Below are 19,346 nucleotides of genomic sequence, written 5' to 3'. Positions count from 1 at the left end.
GCAGCTCCCGCTCTTTGGGGAAAAGAAGCAATTTTTAAGCTCTACTTCGTATTAGTTATTACTTCGGACATGACAAGCGGAGGTGTCAAGAAATGAGCTGCATCGCTCATCATCTGCACCGATACCAATTCTTCGTTGTGATAGAATCATCAAGACTGGTTTCCATTTCTTGCCGTTATGATCCATCAATTCAGAACTTACATCGAAAGTAGCATTGAGAATCCAAGATCATAGCCATGGCAACCAAGCTGGGAGGCGAGAGATTAATTGATAGCCCACGCGCCACTAAAACGACACTGGCGCTGATAAGACTTGGGCGAATATATAAACATCAGAAGAATCAAGGTAAGAGAAACGTAAATAAATGTCTGAGAAATAAATAATCGTGTAAGTGGTATTGTATTTTACGGTGCTTCCCTCAGTTTGTTTACTTGGTTTATCTCGTCCCCTTCCAGTAATAGTTAAACATGTCTAGCTTCATCAACAAGTAGCCAATATTACTATTCTCCCTCAACTCCCTCCCCAGCGCATCCTGAACATCATCCATAACCTCCTCTGCCTCCTTCCTCAACCCCAAGTCTCCCTTCTCCGCAAGCCCACGACAAACCGTGATAAACACCTCCACCTTCTTCCTAAACGCCCCGTACAAATCCCCCACTTCGGGTCCCTCCTCGGCATCATCGAGCGTCGTCCTAACCCTTTTAGCAAACTGCAAAACCGAAGTAAAAATCTCTTCGAGAAGCGCGAGAACGGGCTGCTGTCTCTTCCTGAGTAAAAGCGCATGCATGATGTGGTCCAAGATCAACGAGTGGCACAGCCGCAGCCGCTCGGGACTGTGCCGCGTGCCTTTCTCATCGTTGCGGTCGTCGTCGTCACCCACCACATTCTTTTCGACCTTGTCGAGCCAGAATTCGAAGGCGCGCCACGTCTTCGAGATGCCCACGTCGACAAAGTAGCTGGCGATGCTGTGCACGAAGTGACGTGCCTCGAAGCAGAAGCGGACGGCGGCATTGCTCGGGTTGTACCACCTGCACGTTCGCGAGTTGATGTCCTGGAAGAGCTGGTTGATCACGTAGACTAACCGGAGGACTCTGAGCATCACCTTGAAGACCCGATCATACTGCACCAGGATCACTGGGGTGAAGATGGATGCTAGCGCCGGTGGAGGCTTGTAAGATAAGCGGAGAAAGTCGAGGGCCTCGAGAGCGTCCTGATCCATGCACTTGTCGACATTTTCCGGCGACATGTCTCTCACCGAGAAGCTTAGGTCGCCCGGCAAGTCCTGAGGGCCTTCTAAGCTCCCTCCCCCATGAGGCTCTGCGTTCTTTTCCGAGGCGTAGCTCTCGGCTAGGATCCCCATAAGAGCTAGCCGGAGTTCCGAGCTCGCAGGTGGCCAGTTGTCTCGGCCACTTAGACGCAAGCCCATGACGCCTCCTTGGCGAGCGACACCGGGCTGCCTTTCCGCCGTCTCCAGGTCCGGATCGAACAGCGCGTGGGAGAGGCGACTGCAAAACATGCCATTGCCGAAGAGATGAAACTGGCGCTGGACTCGAAGATGTCCGCGTAGGTCGTGCGCCGTGAAGAGTAGCCGTAGGCTCTCTCGGTTGACGATGCGGGCGTGGGCCATCACGATTGGCCCAAAGGATAATGCTGGTAGAAGTGACCAGTGTGGACTAAAGTCTAGGCCGCGGTCCTCGTATTCATTTTGTTGGCCGCCTGAGAGTCGTTTTTTGACAATCACTTTCAGCTTGTCCTCCTTCACATTCTCTCGTAGGGGCTCGCCCAGTTCTTGAATGGATGATAGAATGAGATGTTCTATCTGAGATGCATCCGCCCCAAATACTCGGAGCTCGAAGCCCTCTTGACCGCTCAGCGACGTGAGGTTGTCTTGCCTTTGCTGATCGTCGTTCTCGGCTCTGAGTCTCGATAATGTAGAAGCTAAGCTTGCCTGATAATCCGCAACCCTATTTTCGAGCCGTAAGATCGAGTCCCAATCGTAAAGCCAGCTATTCCGTGGTGGGTCATTGGTAGATACGTTTTCCTGCCGTGCGAGTGGATGATTCGGATGGCTAGCTTTGATAAACCGAAGGTTCTTCCCCGTCTCGAAAATCGCATCGAGAATATCGTCCGGTATAAATTCCGGCACTGACTCTCGATCCAACCGAAAATCAACATCTTCCACTTCCTGGCCAAAATCATCAACGTACATCTCGCTATCCACCTTCACGAAGCATTTCCGTAGTCCAACGTCATTCTTCGTAAGCCGGATCCCAGTCTCCGGTCGTGTGCCAATCCACTCCTCCATAAAGTCGAGCCAAGGCCTTGAGACTCTCTGCAGGACCTCTCGCATCGTGTCCCGCACATGCACATCCTTGTACTCGGCAGCCATGGCCCGCCGGAAGACCAGAGAGAGGATAGCATCGTCCGTATGGCTAGACCTCAGGCCCCCGACTAGACCGTCGAACTCTCTCAAAATGGAGAAGATTCCCCTGATTTTTAGCTGTAGTTGCAGAAGCGATCGCGCTTGTCGACCTTCGACTGCAATGGTTGCTTCAATAACCCCCAACACGGTGTCCAGAGCACTCGCCAGAGCTACCCGAACGGGCGTAGGATGTTTCGTATACGTCGAATCGACGAGTTTTCGCAACCGACGGAACATTGCCCCGCAGCCTACCGACATGTCCTGTATTCCTCTCAAAACGTCACCGGAATAACCCGATATCCTCATCTTGGGCAAGACAGGCTTAAAGACCTTGGCATCGTAGGTGAAAAGGACTGATTCGCGACCGACAGCAACGGCCATCAGCGCCGAGAAGTATGTCTTTGTATTGACGACCGCATGTTCGCCGTTTTTCAGATCTAGAGGATCTTCTTCCCCTCCGAGGAGCGCATCGTACACGTTCGGCCCCGCCTCCGTGACATACAGAGCCTGAAGTCTCGGCGCATCTTGCGCGCCAAAGGTATCCCACGATTTGTATTCCGGGACCTTCTCCCGGGGTTCGTCTAGAAGCCAAAGGTCAAGAATACTATCGGACCCTTCCGAAAAGCAGTGCTCAGACTCTTCCTCCGTCGTCGGCTCGTCGTTTAACGTAGAATCCTGCTGTGACTCGGAAGCGAAGGCCGGCTGTCGGAAGAATCCCTCGTCGTCGGTGAGTATTGGATCGACCTTGACACGAGAGTCAATTTCTATAGGATTGTAGTTAGCAACCAGGGGTTCTGGGCGCAGAATTAAGGACAACTTACCCCTCAAGTCGAGGGAAAAGAAGCTCGAGGTGGGCCCATCTCCAGCTAGCCAGCTCGACGACTTCCAGAAATCGGGGATCGCAAAAATGTCAGCCGCCTCGTCGTCAACAGCCATGGTGGGCAGGAATTTATTTTCTCCAATAAAATCATCTGGAGGGTGTTAAAAGCTATCGCTTCCTTAATAGCTTGCTAAACATTGACGTCGTTAAAGATTGTCGGCGCGTCGCGTCGTCGAATTTCTAGGTGCACGTGTGGTCTAAAATAACCACTCGTTGGCAGCTGCCAATAAAGTGCCCCACCAAAGACAACGACAACTCCAGAAGCTCCAAATTTCCTGAGCTCACAAGACTAGCTTTCCCAGCAAGCCATCAATTAATGATCCAACGAATTGATTCACCAGGCTTCATCACCACCCTCCGATAAGCAGCGCATATCCTCATATCCTCTCCCTACGTTCAACATGCCGCCACGCAAGAAGGCCAGAGGCGGCGCAAGCCAATCCGTCTCTACACCGAACACAACGAAAAGCGACGATGCGATGGATATCGACACACCCAAATCCGAAACGCCCAGCAAAGCTACAGCAGCGGGCAAAGGCACGACGACAGTAGACATCCACAACGACATGTGGACAGACGACCAACTATCCTCCCTCTTCAAAGGCGTGATTCGATGGAAGCCAGCAGGTAGGGGATATGCGCGACCCCCGATCCCAATTTCAATCCCCACACTTACACTACTCGAGAGCCTATGCTAACAATGTGCGCCGATGATCTAGGAATGCACAAACACTTCCGCATGATCGCAATATCCGAACATCTCCGCAACCACGGCTTCGACCCCGACATCCACCAGCACACCCGCATCCCGCGCATCTGGGAACGCTTACGCGCGCACTACAACCTCGACATCATCAACGACCGTGAGAACTTCGACGACGACGCCGCCGAGGATAAGTACCTCGAGTTTTCACTAGGTCGACAGTTCCACGAACTCATAGAGGAGCGGGTGCTTCGGGGTTCTTCGAGCGAGATGTCGAGCGAGGAGAGCGTCGAGGAGGAGGAAGAAGAAGAGGAAGAAGGGACGGAGGAGCCCGAGAGCGAGAAGGAGAAGGAGAAGGAACCGCCTGCCAAGCCGGGAAGGAGGAGTAAGCGCGGTAGCGAGAGATTGAGGTCTGGGAGGTCGAGTACTATTGACGATTCGGAGGATGTGACGGAGACGGAGTCGCCTGCGCCCAAGGCGGCGAGGACGGCGAGAGGACGGGGTAGGGGTAGGGGTAGAGGTGGGAGGGGAGGACGGGTTTCGGTGTCAAAACAGGCGTCGGAGGTTGAGGAGAGCTCGGAGGAAGAGGAGGAAGAAGAGAGCGGGTCGGAGGAGGAAGAGGAGAGTGCGGAGGAGGCGACTCCGGCGAGATCAACACGGGGTGCGAGGGGAGGGAGAGGTAGAGGGGGTTCTAGAGGGAGGGGAAGAGGGAGGGGCAGGGGGCGAAGCTAACGGGAGTCATTGCGGTGAATGTGAGCAGAGGAGATGCAATGCGGGAGCGGCACGAGCGGGCATAGGCCAATGTATGATTATACCCAAGGTTATCCGGAGCAGGAGGAATGGCGGATACTTATTTTATTGTGTTGTACTTGTACAGTTAACCAGATCGCAGCGACTCGCAACTGCAAGCTGAAATTAGAAACGCGAAGCTTAAGAAACTTTTCACTCTGAGTCTTCTTTTTTTCGGCTCTACTTCCACATGGGGGTATCTTCATAAATCATACAGAACATCATTACTTCTTCGTCGTGACCTCCCACTCACTGACATACTTGATGCTCTTCCTCCAATCTTCTCTTTTCAAGTAATCGTCAGTGGAAACAGCCTCCCTTCTCGCCTGTTCGAGAACACGATTCTTCCTAGCGAGGCTCTCCGGAGGGTCAAGTTTCAGCATCTCCCAAAGCTTCAGCTCTCCGTTCACGCTAGCCACCTCGTCGCAGGAGGCCGCGTAGGACTCGTGGTTCCGTTCAGTCATGACACGTCGCTTGATGGCGTCGATCGTACGCCGGGTAGGTGGGATATCGAGGGCGGTGTGGAAGATGAGCTCCCGAGCTTCTGTTTGGGCTTCTTCGTCTTCGATCTCCTTCCTGATCTCTTCGTCCATGGTTGCCTCGGCGGCTTGTAATTGCGCCTCGACCACCTCATCGTCATCGCTAGCGATATCGTTTTCTTCCTTTGTGGGGGGTGTTTCATCCTCGGGGTTGTCATCATCTTCACTCTGGGATTCTTCCGACGAATCCTCTTGCAACTCCTCAGTTAGCCCCAAGGCATGTTCCACTTCCGCGAAGGACAGGACTGACAAGCCCTTAGCGCCGTCTTCGGCGTCAGATTCCCCATCAGCGCCCTCGCGCAGGCCCTTATCGTCGTAGACATCCAGCTTCAACCGCCGGGGACATTTAGCCCAGAACTTGCCACTATCCCGGGCCAAGCCTAGGGATTTCACCGCCGCCACGACATCCCCCCGCTTGACCAAGTCTCTCAATCTAGTTTCGGTAGGTCCTTTGGCTCGAATTCTTGACGAGGAAAAAAAGATGGCAGAGCTGATAATACGGCGGGTAATAGAGACGGTAAGATTATGAAAATCCTGGAAAGCCGTGCTTCTAATCGCAGGCGGCTCCTCGTCGATAAAGTGCCAGTTATTCTCGGGAAACGACGCGTTCATGAAGACAGTGCCGGAGAGCTTCAGCCAGGTTGGGAGGTGGAAGAGCTGTACGAAGGGCTCATCGTAGTCTTTCGGGTTCTGGTCTAGTTCGGATGCGGTTGTCTGCGTGATGACCCAGGGGAACTCGGCCCACTTTTGCTGTTCCCGCTTCTCCTCGTACCTCTGTTGGCGAAGCGAGAGTTCGTCGGCGGCGGCATCGAGGGCAAGGCAGCACTGGAGGCTGATTTCGGCAGCCGCGGGAATATCCGCCTTGGTCACGATGTCTCGATTTTGAGCGACTCTGCTCGTAGCCTCTTTCTCGAGGAGCTGCATGTATTGTGTAACTTCGGGGATGCTCTTGGTCTGTATCCGCGAGGCAATCCCTCGCAAGTCGCCTTTTCCGAGCTTTCCCACGGCGTCGAAAAACAACTGTTTCTCGGTAGCAGTCCATACCACCATGCCAATCTGGCTGGTGAAGAACTTTGAAGGCTTGGGATCGGCGGTGATCTTTTCTTTGGCGTCGTCAATGTCTTCGTTTAGCAGGCCCAGGTAGTCCGCGTTGAAGACGCCGGGCATGCGTTTGTAGGGTAAACGCCCCTCAGGCATATCGAGGCCTGCCGAACGACGCCTTCGTTTCCGTCTGGGCCTGGCCGCTTCTTCATTATGAAGCCCTTGTTTGTCTTCTTCGCCTTCTTGTTGTCCTTCGTTCTCTTCTTCCCCACCCCCCTCCTCCTCATTCCGAGATGCAGGCGATGGTTCATGTCTGGTCACATGGCTGCTGCTCGGTTGGGGGGGTTTTAAGATGACCGGCGATTCCTCTTCGCTATCTTCGGGCTCGGACCCAGATGGACCGGGGACGTACTCATCTTCGGAGTCGTCCGGCCATAGATTCATTGCCGAGTGAGTTTCGCCAGCCTATGGGTTGGGATCGTTGGGAAATAGATGAGTAGGGGGTTTTCCTTATGCGTAACAATCAACAAACAAGTGGTCATGATGAGTGAAGGTGAGAACGCACAGTGGAGGACGATTTGTGGACGAAGAGGTCAAGTGCAAATTCATTGAAATTTTTACTTTGGCAGGAGCGTCTTTGGTGGGTGGATTATCCAAAATACCGTCACCATGTGCTGTGTAAAATCAAATCTGTCAGCAGCCTCTGGTGTTGAACAGAACGACACTCAGGCCTGGCCTAGCCCAAATAAGAGCGAGACCAACTAAAGCCCAGGCTCGAATGCCACCACAAACGCTGAATTCCAAATGCCCACCTAATGCTCAATGTTCACCAATCCCTTGAACTTCCAACTGAACCAATTTCATGCTGTTTGGGCTGAAATACACAGATTGCACGACTCGGGAAATCCGCACCGAGACGCGAATAATCAATCGCATTTGAATTAAATGAGGTCGTGATACCAAGGCACCCATAGAACTGTCCAATCTACTCAGTGGATCGGCGTCGTCACTTTCAATGGGAGAGCGGGCCCGACGGCATCCAAGCCCTTTAACTCCGGCTGTGACGGTGTCCGGGCCCTGTCCAGGTTGTCCGGCAGGACGGAACATACGGAATGAACCCCATTGTGTAACGTTGGGACTCCCAAGATGGATGCAGAGGTTAAGGCAGCAAGAACCTTCTGCACGTAACTGAGCAGCTTTCCGAAGCGGAGACGTTATTAGTTTCATAGCCTGGCGACACAGCGAACGATGAGCGATTCGACCCAAGGACATCAACGGTTAGCTTCTTTCCCTCTCCTTCCGTTTTATTTATTTATTTTATTTTATTTCTTTTGCTTCCATTTTACTACGATACCCCTAGGTTTCGCATTGCTCGGTATGCATTCATTCACAGACACCTGCGAAGCCACCCTTCTTGCCCCTAAAATATCGAGGTATCAATTGATATCGAGTTGAATGGGGATGTTGCGCACGTGACATTCTACAAGTCCATGAAAATTCGTATCAATTGATCCGTTCCAGCAGAGACTGGACATGGACCGTGTATCAATGAATTAGAAGACTTGCTCGCCTCGATGCTTCGAGGCTAATTTGGCTAGACCTCGAACTTCACCTCCTTCGCGTCATGCCAGGCTCCCCATTTACATAAAAGCAAGGTCAAATGTTATGACCATCACGGCGTGCCCATTCTATGAACCCGCAGGATAAAGATCTAAACCGGGTCTTCACAACCATGTACCATGCTCCGCATATTCAGCCAACGTCTCACAAGGTCCTCCGGGATCCGTAGACCTTATCTGCACTTACACCCTCACACTCACTTTCACCCTCCCCTCAGGACCTTGCACACCAAACCTCCCCCATCCTCTTCCCCCATCAAACTCCGCGACTACCAAGAAGAATGCATAACCTCCGTCCTTACCTCCCTCTCCCAGGGCCACAAACGCGTAGGCATCTCCCTCGCCACCGGCAGCGGCAAAACCGTCATCTTCACACACCTCCTCTCCCGCATCCCCGCCCCGTCCCCTATGGCAACCCAAACCCTCATCCTCGCCCACCGCCGCGAGCTCGTCGAGCAAGCGGCCAAACACTGCGCCGCCGCCTACCCCCACCTGCGCGTCGAGGTCGAGATGGGTAACCTCCACGCCTCGGGCCTCGCGGACATCACCATCGCCAGCGTGCAGAGTATCACGTCTCGGGACAGGCTTGAAAAATTCGACCCGAAGCGGTTCAAGCTCGTGCTCGTCGACGAGGCACACCACATCGTCGCTCCCGGCTACCTGCGGACGTTGGCGCACTTTGGTCTTGAGAAGAAGAGGGCGGATTCGCCTGCCTTAGTGGGCGTGTCGGCTACTTTTTCGAGGTTTGACGGGTTGAGGCTAGGTGCTGCTATCGACGAGATCGTCTATCACCGGGATTACGTCGACATGATTGCCGAGAAGTGGTTGTGCGACGTCCTCTTCACGACGGTGGAGTCCACGGCAGACATCTCCGCCGTGAGAAGCGGTTCCAATGGCGATTTCAGACCCGGCGAACTTTCCCGCGCCGTGAACACGGACCACGTCAACGAGATCACCGTACGGAGCTGGCTGGCTCACGCCGGTTGTGCGGAGAAGAAGAGGAAATCCACCCTCGTCTTCTGCGTGGACCTCGCCCACGTAGCGAGCCTTACGCAAAAGTTCCGCCATTACGGTATCGACGCGCGGTTCATCTCGGGCGACACGCCGACCATTCAGCGTGGTGAAACACTCGACGCCTTCAAGAGGCGGGAGTTCCCTGTGCTCGTCAACTGCGGCGTCTTCACCGAGGGCACCGACATTCCCAACATCGACTGCGTCGTCCTCGCGCGCCCCACCAAATCCAGGAATCTCCTCGTCCAGATGATCGGGCGTGGAATGCGCCTCTACCCGGGGAAGACGGACTGTCATGTCATTGACATGGTTTCGAGCCTGGAAACTGGTATCGTCACGACCCCGACCCTCTTCGGTTTGGACCCAGGGGAGATCGTCCAGGACGCCACTACGCAAGACCTTAAAGCGCTTAGAGACCGCCGCGGGGTCGATGTCGCAGCTGCCTTCACTGACCCCTCTGATTCGGCTGCTGCTGAGAACCCCCTCGACCCAAACACCAAGGTCACCTTCACCCAATACTCCTCCGTCCTAGACCTCATAGCCGACACATCGGGCGAAAAACACATCCGCACGCTAAGCCCTAACGCCTGGGTCCAAGTCTCGCCGGACCGCTACGTCCTCACTGCGCCCAACGGAACCTACATCCGCATAGAGCGCATCCAAGCCCCATCATCATCATCATCACCATCATCATCTACAAATCGCAAAACAACTACCCCTACTACTACAACCACCACCCCCACCCCCCTCTTCCGCGCCGTCGAAGTCCGCGCCCTCCCCCCCGGCATCGCCAAATCCCCCTACGCAACCCCCCGCGACCTCCTCTCCGCAACCTCCCTCCCCGACGCCGTCCACGGCTGCGACAACTACGCCGCCTCCAACGCCACCACCTTCCCCCACACCTTCATCCACCGCCGCCAGCGCTGGCGCTCCGGCCCGCCCACGCAGGGCCAGCTCGACTTTTTGAACAAGCTGCGCGGGAAGGGCGCCGAGCCGTTGACTGCGTCGGACATCACAAAGGGCGCTGCGATGGATATGATTACCAAGGTGAAGCATGGGGCGAGGGGACGGTTCGCGGCGCTGGGGGTGGAGGGGAGAAGGAAGAGCAGGGAGGTAGCGAGGGTTGAGGGGGAGAGGGAGAGGAGGAGGAGGGAGCATGTCGCTGTGGGACCTGTACGATATTGAAACTGAAAATGTTTGTTAGATGCTCACCGGTCAATTAATATCCTGTAAAACTGCCATGATGAATACTTAGACCCTCACGGGCTCACAATACAAAAAAAAAAAAAGTCGTACAACACGGACTACGAATCTCTCACGCGGACACTCTCCGGGAATCACCTCTTCAGTAGATATATCTTGCAAAATAACTTTGATCTTGCAATCACTTGGGTATCACTTTTATTCAGCCTATAGCAATCAAATCATTTTGTGCCCAAAGCCCAAGGACCTCACCGAGTCCTGGGCCCTCCCCCAGAAGCCCCGTCAACCGGCGCTGCCGTGGACAAAAAAAAAGAAACGACTCGTCAGACACCCTTCTCCAATCTCAAGGTTCGTTCGAAATGAACCTCCATGGAATGGAAGATCATGAACTGCGGAAATCCCTAAGAAAGAAGTGTGCTGTCGGAGGCCATTCTCGCTGTGAATATGATATGCAGAAAACGATTGCGTTGACTGAGTGACACGGCCCTATTCCAGGAGATGAGGCCGAGCCGAAAAGAAACGAGTGATAGAACATCTCATCCCGGTCCGAGTTCCATCTTCCCCTTACACAGCCATGTCCAGAGGCATAAAACCATGCCCACCCTTTCCCCAGTTCCGTGCAAGCATGCGCAGACGACCCAATTGTCCAGCCAAACTCCCTCTTATGCACGGAACGATCCTTCAAAATCAACCCTCGAAACCCCTTCCTAACAACATCAATGCCTCCTTCCATGCCCCCCTCTTTCGGAATTTTCTGAAAAGACGGAAAGAAATAGAAAAAGAAACAAACAGGTTCGCAATAAAAAGAACTCTCCGAACTGCAAGCCTACAGTCGTGGTGGCTGCTCCTGAAACGTAAAGAGACAAGATTCGCTACCAGTCGAAAATGCTACCACCGTGCGTATTCGATAGACACAAGGCTGGAAAGGTCGGTGGCCGTCCCATCAGGCGTGTAGGAGTCGAAGCATAAACCTTTTTTTCTTCATTGTTGAAACGCAGCGCGTTTGGGTATTTGGTATTTGGTATAAAGAGGGAAAACATCATCTCGACATGTCGTGGCGCGTAATTCAAAACGATACAGGACCCGAAAGGCTCGTGAACCCACCGAGACCGTTAACAAATGATGGAAACTGGCCGACAGCGGCGGCCAATTGTCACCAGTAAGAGCCCATGACACGGCTCAAGAACCGATGTCGAGATGGGTGACGAAAATGAAAAAGGGGAAAAGGAAGACAGAAACAAGCATCCTTGAGAAGCAGAAAAGAGATACATCAGATAGAACACAGATTTGAATAGGAAAATTGGAAACAAAAAATCATTGCGACCCAGAAAACAGAAAGTGCTGCCGACCGATGCACGAGAGAGAATCTCCGGGTATTTGTACGCCAGGGTATAGGGTATATCCAGCCGGGGTATTTTGCAGTTCTAAGAAGGGAATCTAACGGTATGGTCCAATGGGACCGGGGTATCCTGAATTGGTAGAATGAGAAGTGGAAGGGCGTCCGCTGTCGCCGGACGCGCGAGTGCCGTGTCGTGGAGTGGCATCGCCAGGTTGGGGCATATGCGGCATCAATTTGGAGCCGTTGCCGATATGTTGGGGTGGTCCCCAGATGTTGTGGTCTTCTTCCGGAAGGTTCACGCCGCTATCGTTCCAGGGGTTACGGTCGGCGTTGAAGCTCCTGGCAGACTCGATAGAAATGAGAGACGATTTGGATACGTTACTTGAGCCCTTGAAAAACCCAGCAGCCGAGGTTGAGCTGTTCTTCCTGCGGTCCAAGAATGACGAGATGGATGTCATGCTGCCAGGCTTTCGGAGCCTGTCGAAGATGGTGCTCCGCTCTCGAGCGACTTCTTCTCCAAAAGCGGGCTTGACGGGTGAATCAGTCTTGATTGGGGCGGGTGCATGCTGGAGAAGTCGGGAGTTGAAGTACTGGAGCGAGTCTTCGAACGAGTCAGACTTCGGTCGTAGGATGGAGCCCTTGACAATGTTGACTTCCACACCAGCAGTGGCAAACTGGGCTTGTAGGAAGTCCATTGCGTCGCGAAGGCCACCGGCGTTGTTGCGAGTGAAGCTCCACATCAACGTAATAGTAGGCAGGCCGTCTTCCCTTCGCTCATCCGGGTTCTGATGGACCGTGACTTCGACTTCGTGTTGAGTCTTAAACTTAGGAACCAGCTCATGAGCAAAATCGGGCGACTCAAGAAACTTAATCAGATCGGTGGACCGAGCTAAAACTAACTCGTGGTTGTCGGGTACCATGCCCTATTATGAGATGGAAAGGTTAGTTGCGCTTCGAGTCAATAGCTGTCGATTTTTGTAGCTACGTACCAAGAGCTCGTCCACACAATGAGGGACTTGCCACTGAGGGCCGTCGATCTTGACTTCATCACTAGCATCCTCAGTGCTGGGGAAGTGAATCTTGCAATTGTACTTGGATTCTAGATCAGAGATGTCACCGAGACGCGCGAGGAGCTGACGGTGATAGAGTCGGTCAATGTTGACCGTCTGCGAGGTGTATTCAGAGTCCTACTGGTGGTTAGCTCCGAATTACCTCGGAAGGGCTGCGGTATGTTTCCGAAGACTTACAGCACGGTCCACCATCTCCAGAATCTCGTTCTTGACCGCGTCGAGGTTCTGGGCGTTACGAGCGGGAGTTCGGCAGATGACGTTGTCAACCTTGATGTCGTCATCCTCGCGGCTCATACCGCCGCGGTCCATTGCATTGGAGAACTTGACGAATACAGAGTGCTTCTTCATGATTCTCTGAATGTGCTGACCGCCAATACCGATGATGCGCTTGTGGTACTGGTCTGGAACGTGGAAAGAGATAGACGCCGGCATTTCTTGTTCCACCATGCTCAGGCCTCGCTTCATAAACTCGTAGTTGACGGCCATAACATCAATGTTGAAGTTGTACTCGTTGAAGCCATCAAAGATAATTTGAACGTTGCCTAGAAGATAAAATTAGTACTTCGCAAAGAGAGGCGTGTATAGATAGTCCCAAAAAGACGCACTGGAACCCATGATCTTGTTGATTTTGCCGTTCTTCTTGCCACTGACGAATTCCTTGTGCTCACTCGCCAACTCAATCTTGACACGGATCTGATATTGCGACTGGACAATAAACTTGATCTCAGACATGACCGCCAAAGCTGCCTTGACCGCATCGTCAGATCCCGTCAGGTTGAAGCTATGCTTGTCGAAAGAAATCTCGGCATCGGAGTTGGCGCAAATATCGCCGAGGATATTTCGAATGTCAGCGGGACTCGGTGGTTGTTGGCGGGGATCTGCGTGCTGGATAAGCCACGAGGCACTATAGAATTGACCAGCCTAGAGTAGGAGGTTAGTCTGCCGCACGACAACCTCATGCATCTCAATAATCAAAATCATACCAGAGCCATAATCTCCCGGATCGCTCGCTCAACGTGTAGCACGTCAAGTCCCTGGACTCTGACCATGTTTCGCTGGTTCGCGAGCGGCGGGAACATGATATAAGCAGCATTGGCCTCCATGATCTTCCTGACTTTGTCTAACCGCGTGAGGAGGATGCTATCGATCTTTGCCGGGGTGATCTGCACATCCTTTACAAAAACTCGAACTCTAAGCGCGGCATCGTGAAGTCTCTGCTTTGCCATCTCAATGGCTTGCTGGTTCTCGCCAGTGATGAAAATGTCGTTGGGATCGCGACGGCAGGCGTTTGGGGGGCAGTAGCGGTACATCTGCGAGAAGGGCGGCGGGAAGTAGATGGCGGTTCCAGTTGCGGACTCGATGAGCTTGATGCTCTTTCGGTGGCGTCCACAGATGATCTGATGAACAGACAGTTCCAGCTGGACGGCATCAACAATGCGGCCAAGCTGTCCCAAGTAGTCAGCAAGAGAAATAATCCAAAAAAAAAAAAAAAAAAAAAAAAAAAAAAAAAAAGAAGAAGAAAAGAAAAGGTGCTAGACACGCGGCATCCAAGGGAAGGTAGAGCAAGAGCGAGGGGCGGGATGTTAAGGGCCATACCAGACGGTCGATTTGGATCAAGACACGAGCCTTGGCATGCTCAGCCGCCAGGACATCTCCGTAGATTGCGATTCTCCATCGTTGATCGACTCTCGCCTCGCCATCTCCAGCCATACCATCGACCATTGGTGTCAGTTTCGGTCCAAGCAGGAAGATGTCGACACCACAATAGGCGGAGATCTTGTCAAGGTCTTCAATGACGGGCTTCTTGAGAACGCCGGCGGCAAGATCGCAAACAAGCTTGCCGTCGATATCAATGTGTGTGCATCGCTATTGTTCATAGTTAAAATTAAGGCCAGGAGGGGGGAGAAGGGGGGCGCCTGCCAAGAGGACGGCAATGCTTGGAAATACGCACCAGAGAGATGGGGGTATCATTGAGGATGGTCTCACGGCTCTTCTGGACGAGCTCGGGGGAGCCCGAGAGACAGACAGTTGTGACCTGACCCTTGGCATTCTTAGGAGTGGTCGTAACTACGTGTGCTTCTACGGGTAGAGGACCAGCTGAAAGATCTCTACATAACCTCATCAGGTTTGCCAAGTTCTGGGCGTGGATTGGAAGATCGTGGACAGGGACATCGTCGGGGGCGTCTTCGGGGTGAGTCCAGCGGAGGACAGCATCCGTGGTAGCGTGAAGGATGTCTTCCGTGTTGGGCCCTGCAAGATCGGAGGCGAAGGGCACATTGAACGAGTAGTGAATCGTGGCATCGCCCTGCGGAGAAGCAATTGGAGGACCTTGGGGGATTGGCGGCGCCTTCGTATGAGGATTCAGCGGGTTTACCGGTATGTTCGGATTCGGTCGGCCTCCGATGGCAAAGTTGGGGCTCATCCGCTCTGACCATTGACGCATATTCGACAGCTTGTTCATAGTGGCCGAAGAGATAAATAGCTATGGACTGAGCAACGCAGGTGCCAACAAATTCGAGAAGTGGTCTTCGCGGTAGTAGTTGTCATGAATCGCAAAGGCCGCAGAGACGAAGTGGGCGGGACTCGAAAGGCTCGAAGACGGGGGAAGCTGGGGTTTCTCGGCGGCGGGGGAAGGCTCGGACTAGACCAAAGGCGGATGACAGCGTAAGAAGAAAAAAAAGGGTATAAAACGATCTCGCCCCAGAAGAGAAGGAAGGCTGAAAAAAAAGGGAAAGGGAGAAGGAGAAGGAGAGACGAAGGTATCAAGAAGGGAATAAGAAAAAGAAAGGGTTGTGAATAATGTTCCTGGGGTGGTTTCTGGCCTCGATACGAGAACAGAAGTTGATCAAGTTGTGGAGAGAAGAGAAGAGGAGTTTGACCAAAGAGAGTCTTCTTGGTGGTGCTGTGGTGCTGTGGGCTGGTTAGTCAGGCAGGGAAGGATGAAGAAGGTGCAGTGAGTCTTGGTCTATCCAATGTCAGGTTTAGCAGCTGCACGCAATCCCGATAGGCGGACCCAAGTTAGAGTGTACCAAGACTAGCAATTGGTGGGAGCCAGTGACTTCTTGATGGTGGGTGGTGGACAAGGGAACATTGAACCTCGTCGCAGTACAATCGAAGATACATCTCGTCCGAGGCACTGCACTACATGATTACTTTGTACGACAAGCTCCCTGGCTTTATGGAACAGCGCACTTGAGAGGAATATCATATTTTGAAAAATGTTCCTCTTAGTAAATTATAGAAATACTTAGCCAACATTACTGCGACTGACGATGCCCTTGGCATCAAACCTAACAATTGTCTTGTACCTTAGCCGGTGCGGCAGTAGTTTATTTGTCCTAGACAAGTCGACATGTGCTCAATGGACCCAATATCTTAAATGTATCGCACCCTGTGTAGCGACGAGGACAAGTACCTCTTCCAGGCCCTAAACCTTGGAGGTTCGAAATTGGGGGCGATATTGTTGCCATTGCTTGTCATGCTGCAAGCCTGCTAAGACCAATATTACTTTTTCGGAGATCCATTGAGGCAGTGCTGAGAGGTAATTTGGGGGACCGAGATCAGTGCTGCTCCGGTTACGAAGTCGTGCCAGCGCGTCCCTGGTCCCATCCCAAGGTTAGGAGAGGAGAAGATCCAAGGATATTCCAGTGTTCAATACCTCAGTAATCTTCTCACATATGGATAGACTGAATCTCACAGGCTTCATCTGCATTCCCATACCGGCGCAGTAGATGCATTTGTGGCTTCAAGTTGTTCTCACATCAGAATCCCGTAGAGCCGAGTACAGGTACATCTCTGCGCATTACGTGATAAGACTGGATCAATGTCGACGTCCACCCCACCATTGGCTCTTTCCCTCCATAGGCTGCATCCAAGTAGTTTAGTAGTGTACTTCGAACGCCGAGTTACAGAATGGACTATTGAGAGAACTCGGGTTGATCAAGTCGTGTGAGATGACCGACCACTGATAGAACACTCAGCCAGCCAAATGCTGTGTTCTCGTCCAACATCAATGGTCAATTTGATGTATTAGAGTCTGCATCATGCTTGGTCAGTTGCAATTTGGATCAATCAAATGGTTTGTGCAAGCTGGAGGACATCTTTCCCGGCCTCTCAGGGCAATTTACACGTTGTGGGTACGCGATTGGTCGTGTACCTGAACAAACTCTACGCGGGTTAAGGTGCCTGCCCAGGAAGTATTGATGGATCTTAAGTTGTACCCTTATGAAGTCTCTCTCATCAGGAAACAGACATTGAAGTACCTCAGTATTGATCAATCAATGACATTGTCGACTTCGAAGCCGATTGAGACCACCAATCAAGCTTTTCTCTGTTTTTCAGTGACCGCCCATGCTGGAACTGGCAGTCTGGCACCATCATTGCTTGCACAGAACAGAGTATGACCAGACCTAACACCGAAAAGGACAGGGTCCCACGCCCCGCAAGGTCCAAGAGACCAGATGCATCTTGTGATTCGCTCCGATTCGATGAATCCCTCTGCGCCCAAGAGCGACTCTGTTTATCAGGTCTGTCCCTCTCACCTCTGAAAAGGTTTACCGTAGCGCCAGGAAGAGCCTCATTCTTCGCGATGCAGCTGACCAGCGTTGCTGATTCGGCGACCGAAAGCGCCGGCGTAATGGAAGCAACTACCGGAGCGTCCGGGATGCATCTCTTTTGCTCTTCTCGTCGGGTATAGCATATCCACTGCATATAGTTTACGTCGTACATACGCTTCGTAATGATATGCCTCCCCGTCATGTACCTCGAGCCAAAACTTCCTCGCCTGACCATCCCTGCGTCGCCTGACCCTAATTCTCCATATTGAACCCTGGGACGTGGACCCCCTGCACGCTGCACAATCCATTCGCCGGCAACAAAAGAGACTTTCAGCCAGACTCGGTCGACAAAGAGTGCTTTGTTTCGTCTTGCAGATACTCGGTGACGGGCGGGAGTCTTCGGGGGAGCTACAAAAAGGTTACTCCTTAAGGCTCAAACAGATCATAATGTCTGCTACCAGACTGTAAAGCTCACGCCAGGCGTCTTTCGACCTAAGAGAAAGGAACTCCACTTCCCTATTTAGTAGTAGTGTACTTATACCCTCACATCTTGGAACGAGATCTGAGCTTGGTGGGGACGGGGACTGTGTGCCAGGAAATACGGAGGACGCTTGATTGATGAAAGACTTAACAACCATGCCTCTCTTCTTACTGGAAAATAACTGCCAGCGGCTTCTCTGACCTGAAGCATTCATACCCCAGCTCGAACGCGTCAGTGTCAAACCAGGGTCCAGCCATGTCTGATTATCGAGAATGCCGCAGCAAGCCACAGATCAGAAGGGGAGATCGACCATGATTCATTTGTCAAGGGGAGCAGGCGAGGAGCAGCAGGGGAAAGACCCCAAGAGCTGTGATTCTCCTTAGCCAAAACCCTCCCTGATCTCGAGATAATAGCATCTTTCCTCTATGATCTCCATCGACCCATTACCGATCCTGTTTCTTCCCTCCCTCCCTCCTGCCCGAGCATCAATGCGGGCCTTAATCACTCGCGAACCAGGACAAGTAATATGCGCTTTGGTTCCTTGAACCGACTCTCCAAGGGAAGATCAGATTGATCTGCGGCTCCCAGCTCCTTCGACCGGTCTTATCGGGTTAATTGAACGGCATCGAAGCATTCTCACAAACCTATCACCGTCCACCCTTTAACACAGAAACTTTAAACCTATTCGAAATGCTCTTTTAACCCTCAAACCTATCCCTCCACCTCTTCAACCAGACCCACAATCCTGACCTATCCAAGAGGTACCAGCTAGATCCTCAAGATAGGCCCTCAACGTGCTCCCCAAGCGTCCTCACTAGTGACACACTAGAGAATGCCGGTATTCCCACACTTCGCGTGCTTTGCCCCAGAAAATCTCTGCCGGGCTTGATGCCATTGAGAATCTACTTCAGAATCCGACACTTATCCGGGAGGCACCCTCGCTAATACTGTTCCAGTTAGTAGTTCGTAGAAGGAACTGGAAGACCTGGAAAGACCTCAACATCACCTGAGCTTGTCTTTCAAGATCACTGTTTACGTAAAGCGTTTTGCATTCGATGTCACAAAGAAAAACAACGACCTTAACTCCACGCGCTGGTATGGATGCAGACAGGACAATGATGTAAAGCTGAAGCAGGGCGTACATTGATACGTATGAGGCGCTAGGGGTAAGGAAATGGATGAAGTTAGAATATCTCTCCTTCGTTGTTCTCATATGAGCCCTCCCTCGAAAACTAGAAACAATTCGAGTGCTGAAATCTTGAGATGTTTCGGCCTACAAAGTAATTAAACAAAAAGAAACTTAGACTCCGAGTTCATGTGCCAAGTTCATCGAAATTACTGATGATCTAGATCTATTGATGGGGGTTTGGGTCATCAAATCGAGCTATGAAGCAAGGGAGAAAGACTTCCCTCTGCTAGCTTACTCCAGGTGACACCAAGCTTGTAGTTCCGCCCCAGGATAAGATTTCATCCTTCACCACGAACAGAAGAAGCTCGAGCCTGATGAAGCCTTGGAGGTTCAGACTATGGAAAGGAACATGTCAGTAACTCTTTACATCTAATCATTAATACAATTCTTAAAAACTAGAGGTTACTCCTCGACGTTAGGGTCCACTACCTCGCAATCTCGGACCTGTGACCGCATGTTGAAAAGAAGCATCCATTTTAACCCGGTTTGCCTGCCTATGCTTCC

The 19,346-nt window shown here is 52.2% G+C and overlaps 3 protein-coding genes and 2 pseudogenes across 3 annotated transcripts; 2 read left to right on the top strand and 3 right to left on the bottom strand.

Moving 5' to 3' along the window:
• Nucleotides 1-436: 436 nt before the first annotated feature.
• Nucleotides 437-3,358, bottom strand: SAPIO_CDS7153 (Gamma-tubulin complex component gcp6; the record flags this gene model as incomplete). The annotated part of the gene is made up of 2 exons (XM_016789065.1): nt 437-3,186; nt 3,244-3,358. 2 exons carry the CDS (start codon nt 3,356-3,358, stop codon nt 437-439), a joined length of 2,865 nt encoding a protein of 954 aa, XP_016640892.1.
• Nucleotides 3,359-3,703: 345 nt separating this feature from the next.
• SAPIO_CDS7152 (putative ct20 family protein) lies at nt 3,704-4,737 on the top strand (the record flags this gene model as incomplete). The annotated part of the gene is made up of 2 exons (XM_016789064.1): nt 3,704-3,929; nt 4,022-4,737. The coding sequence occupies 2 exons, from the start codon at nt 3,704-3,706 to the stop codon at nt 4,735-4,737; spliced, it is 942 nt and encodes a 313-aa protein (XP_016640891.1).
• A 281-nt stretch (nt 4,738-5,018) lies between these two features.
• SAPIO_CDS7151 lies at nt 5,019-6,818 on the bottom strand (annotated as a pseudogene; the record flags this gene model as incomplete).
• A 1,295-nt stretch (nt 6,819-8,113) lies between these two features.
• SAPIO_CDS7150 lies at nt 8,114-10,189 on the top strand (annotated as a pseudogene; the record flags this gene model as incomplete).
• A 1,455-nt stretch (nt 10,190-11,644) lies between these two features.
• On the bottom strand, nt 11,645-15,077 carry SAPIO_CDS7149 (uncharacterized protein; the record flags this gene model as incomplete). Its single annotated transcript, XM_016789063.1, has 7 exons — nt 11,645-12,469; nt 12,536-12,733; nt 12,794-13,158; nt 13,222-13,537; nt 13,600-14,061; nt 14,213-14,482; nt 14,568-15,077. The coding sequence occupies 7 exons, from the start codon at nt 15,075-15,077 to the stop codon at nt 11,645-11,647; spliced, it is 2,946 nt and encodes a 981-aa protein (XP_016640890.1).
• Between the last annotated feature and the right edge of the window lie 4,269 nt (nt 15,078-19,346).

The sequence above is a fragment of the Scedosporium apiospermum genome (genome assembly GCF_000732125.1).
Source record: "Scedosporium apiospermum strain IHEM 14462 chromosome Unknown SEQ_SAPIO_0110, whole genome shotgun sequence".
In the NCBI taxonomy this organism is placed as follows: Eukaryota; Fungi; Ascomycota; class Sordariomycetes; order Microascales; family Microascaceae; genus Scedosporium; species Scedosporium apiospermum.
The sequence above is the reverse complement of the archived record's forward strand: the minus strand, read 5'-3'. Positions and strand labels throughout refer to the sequence as shown.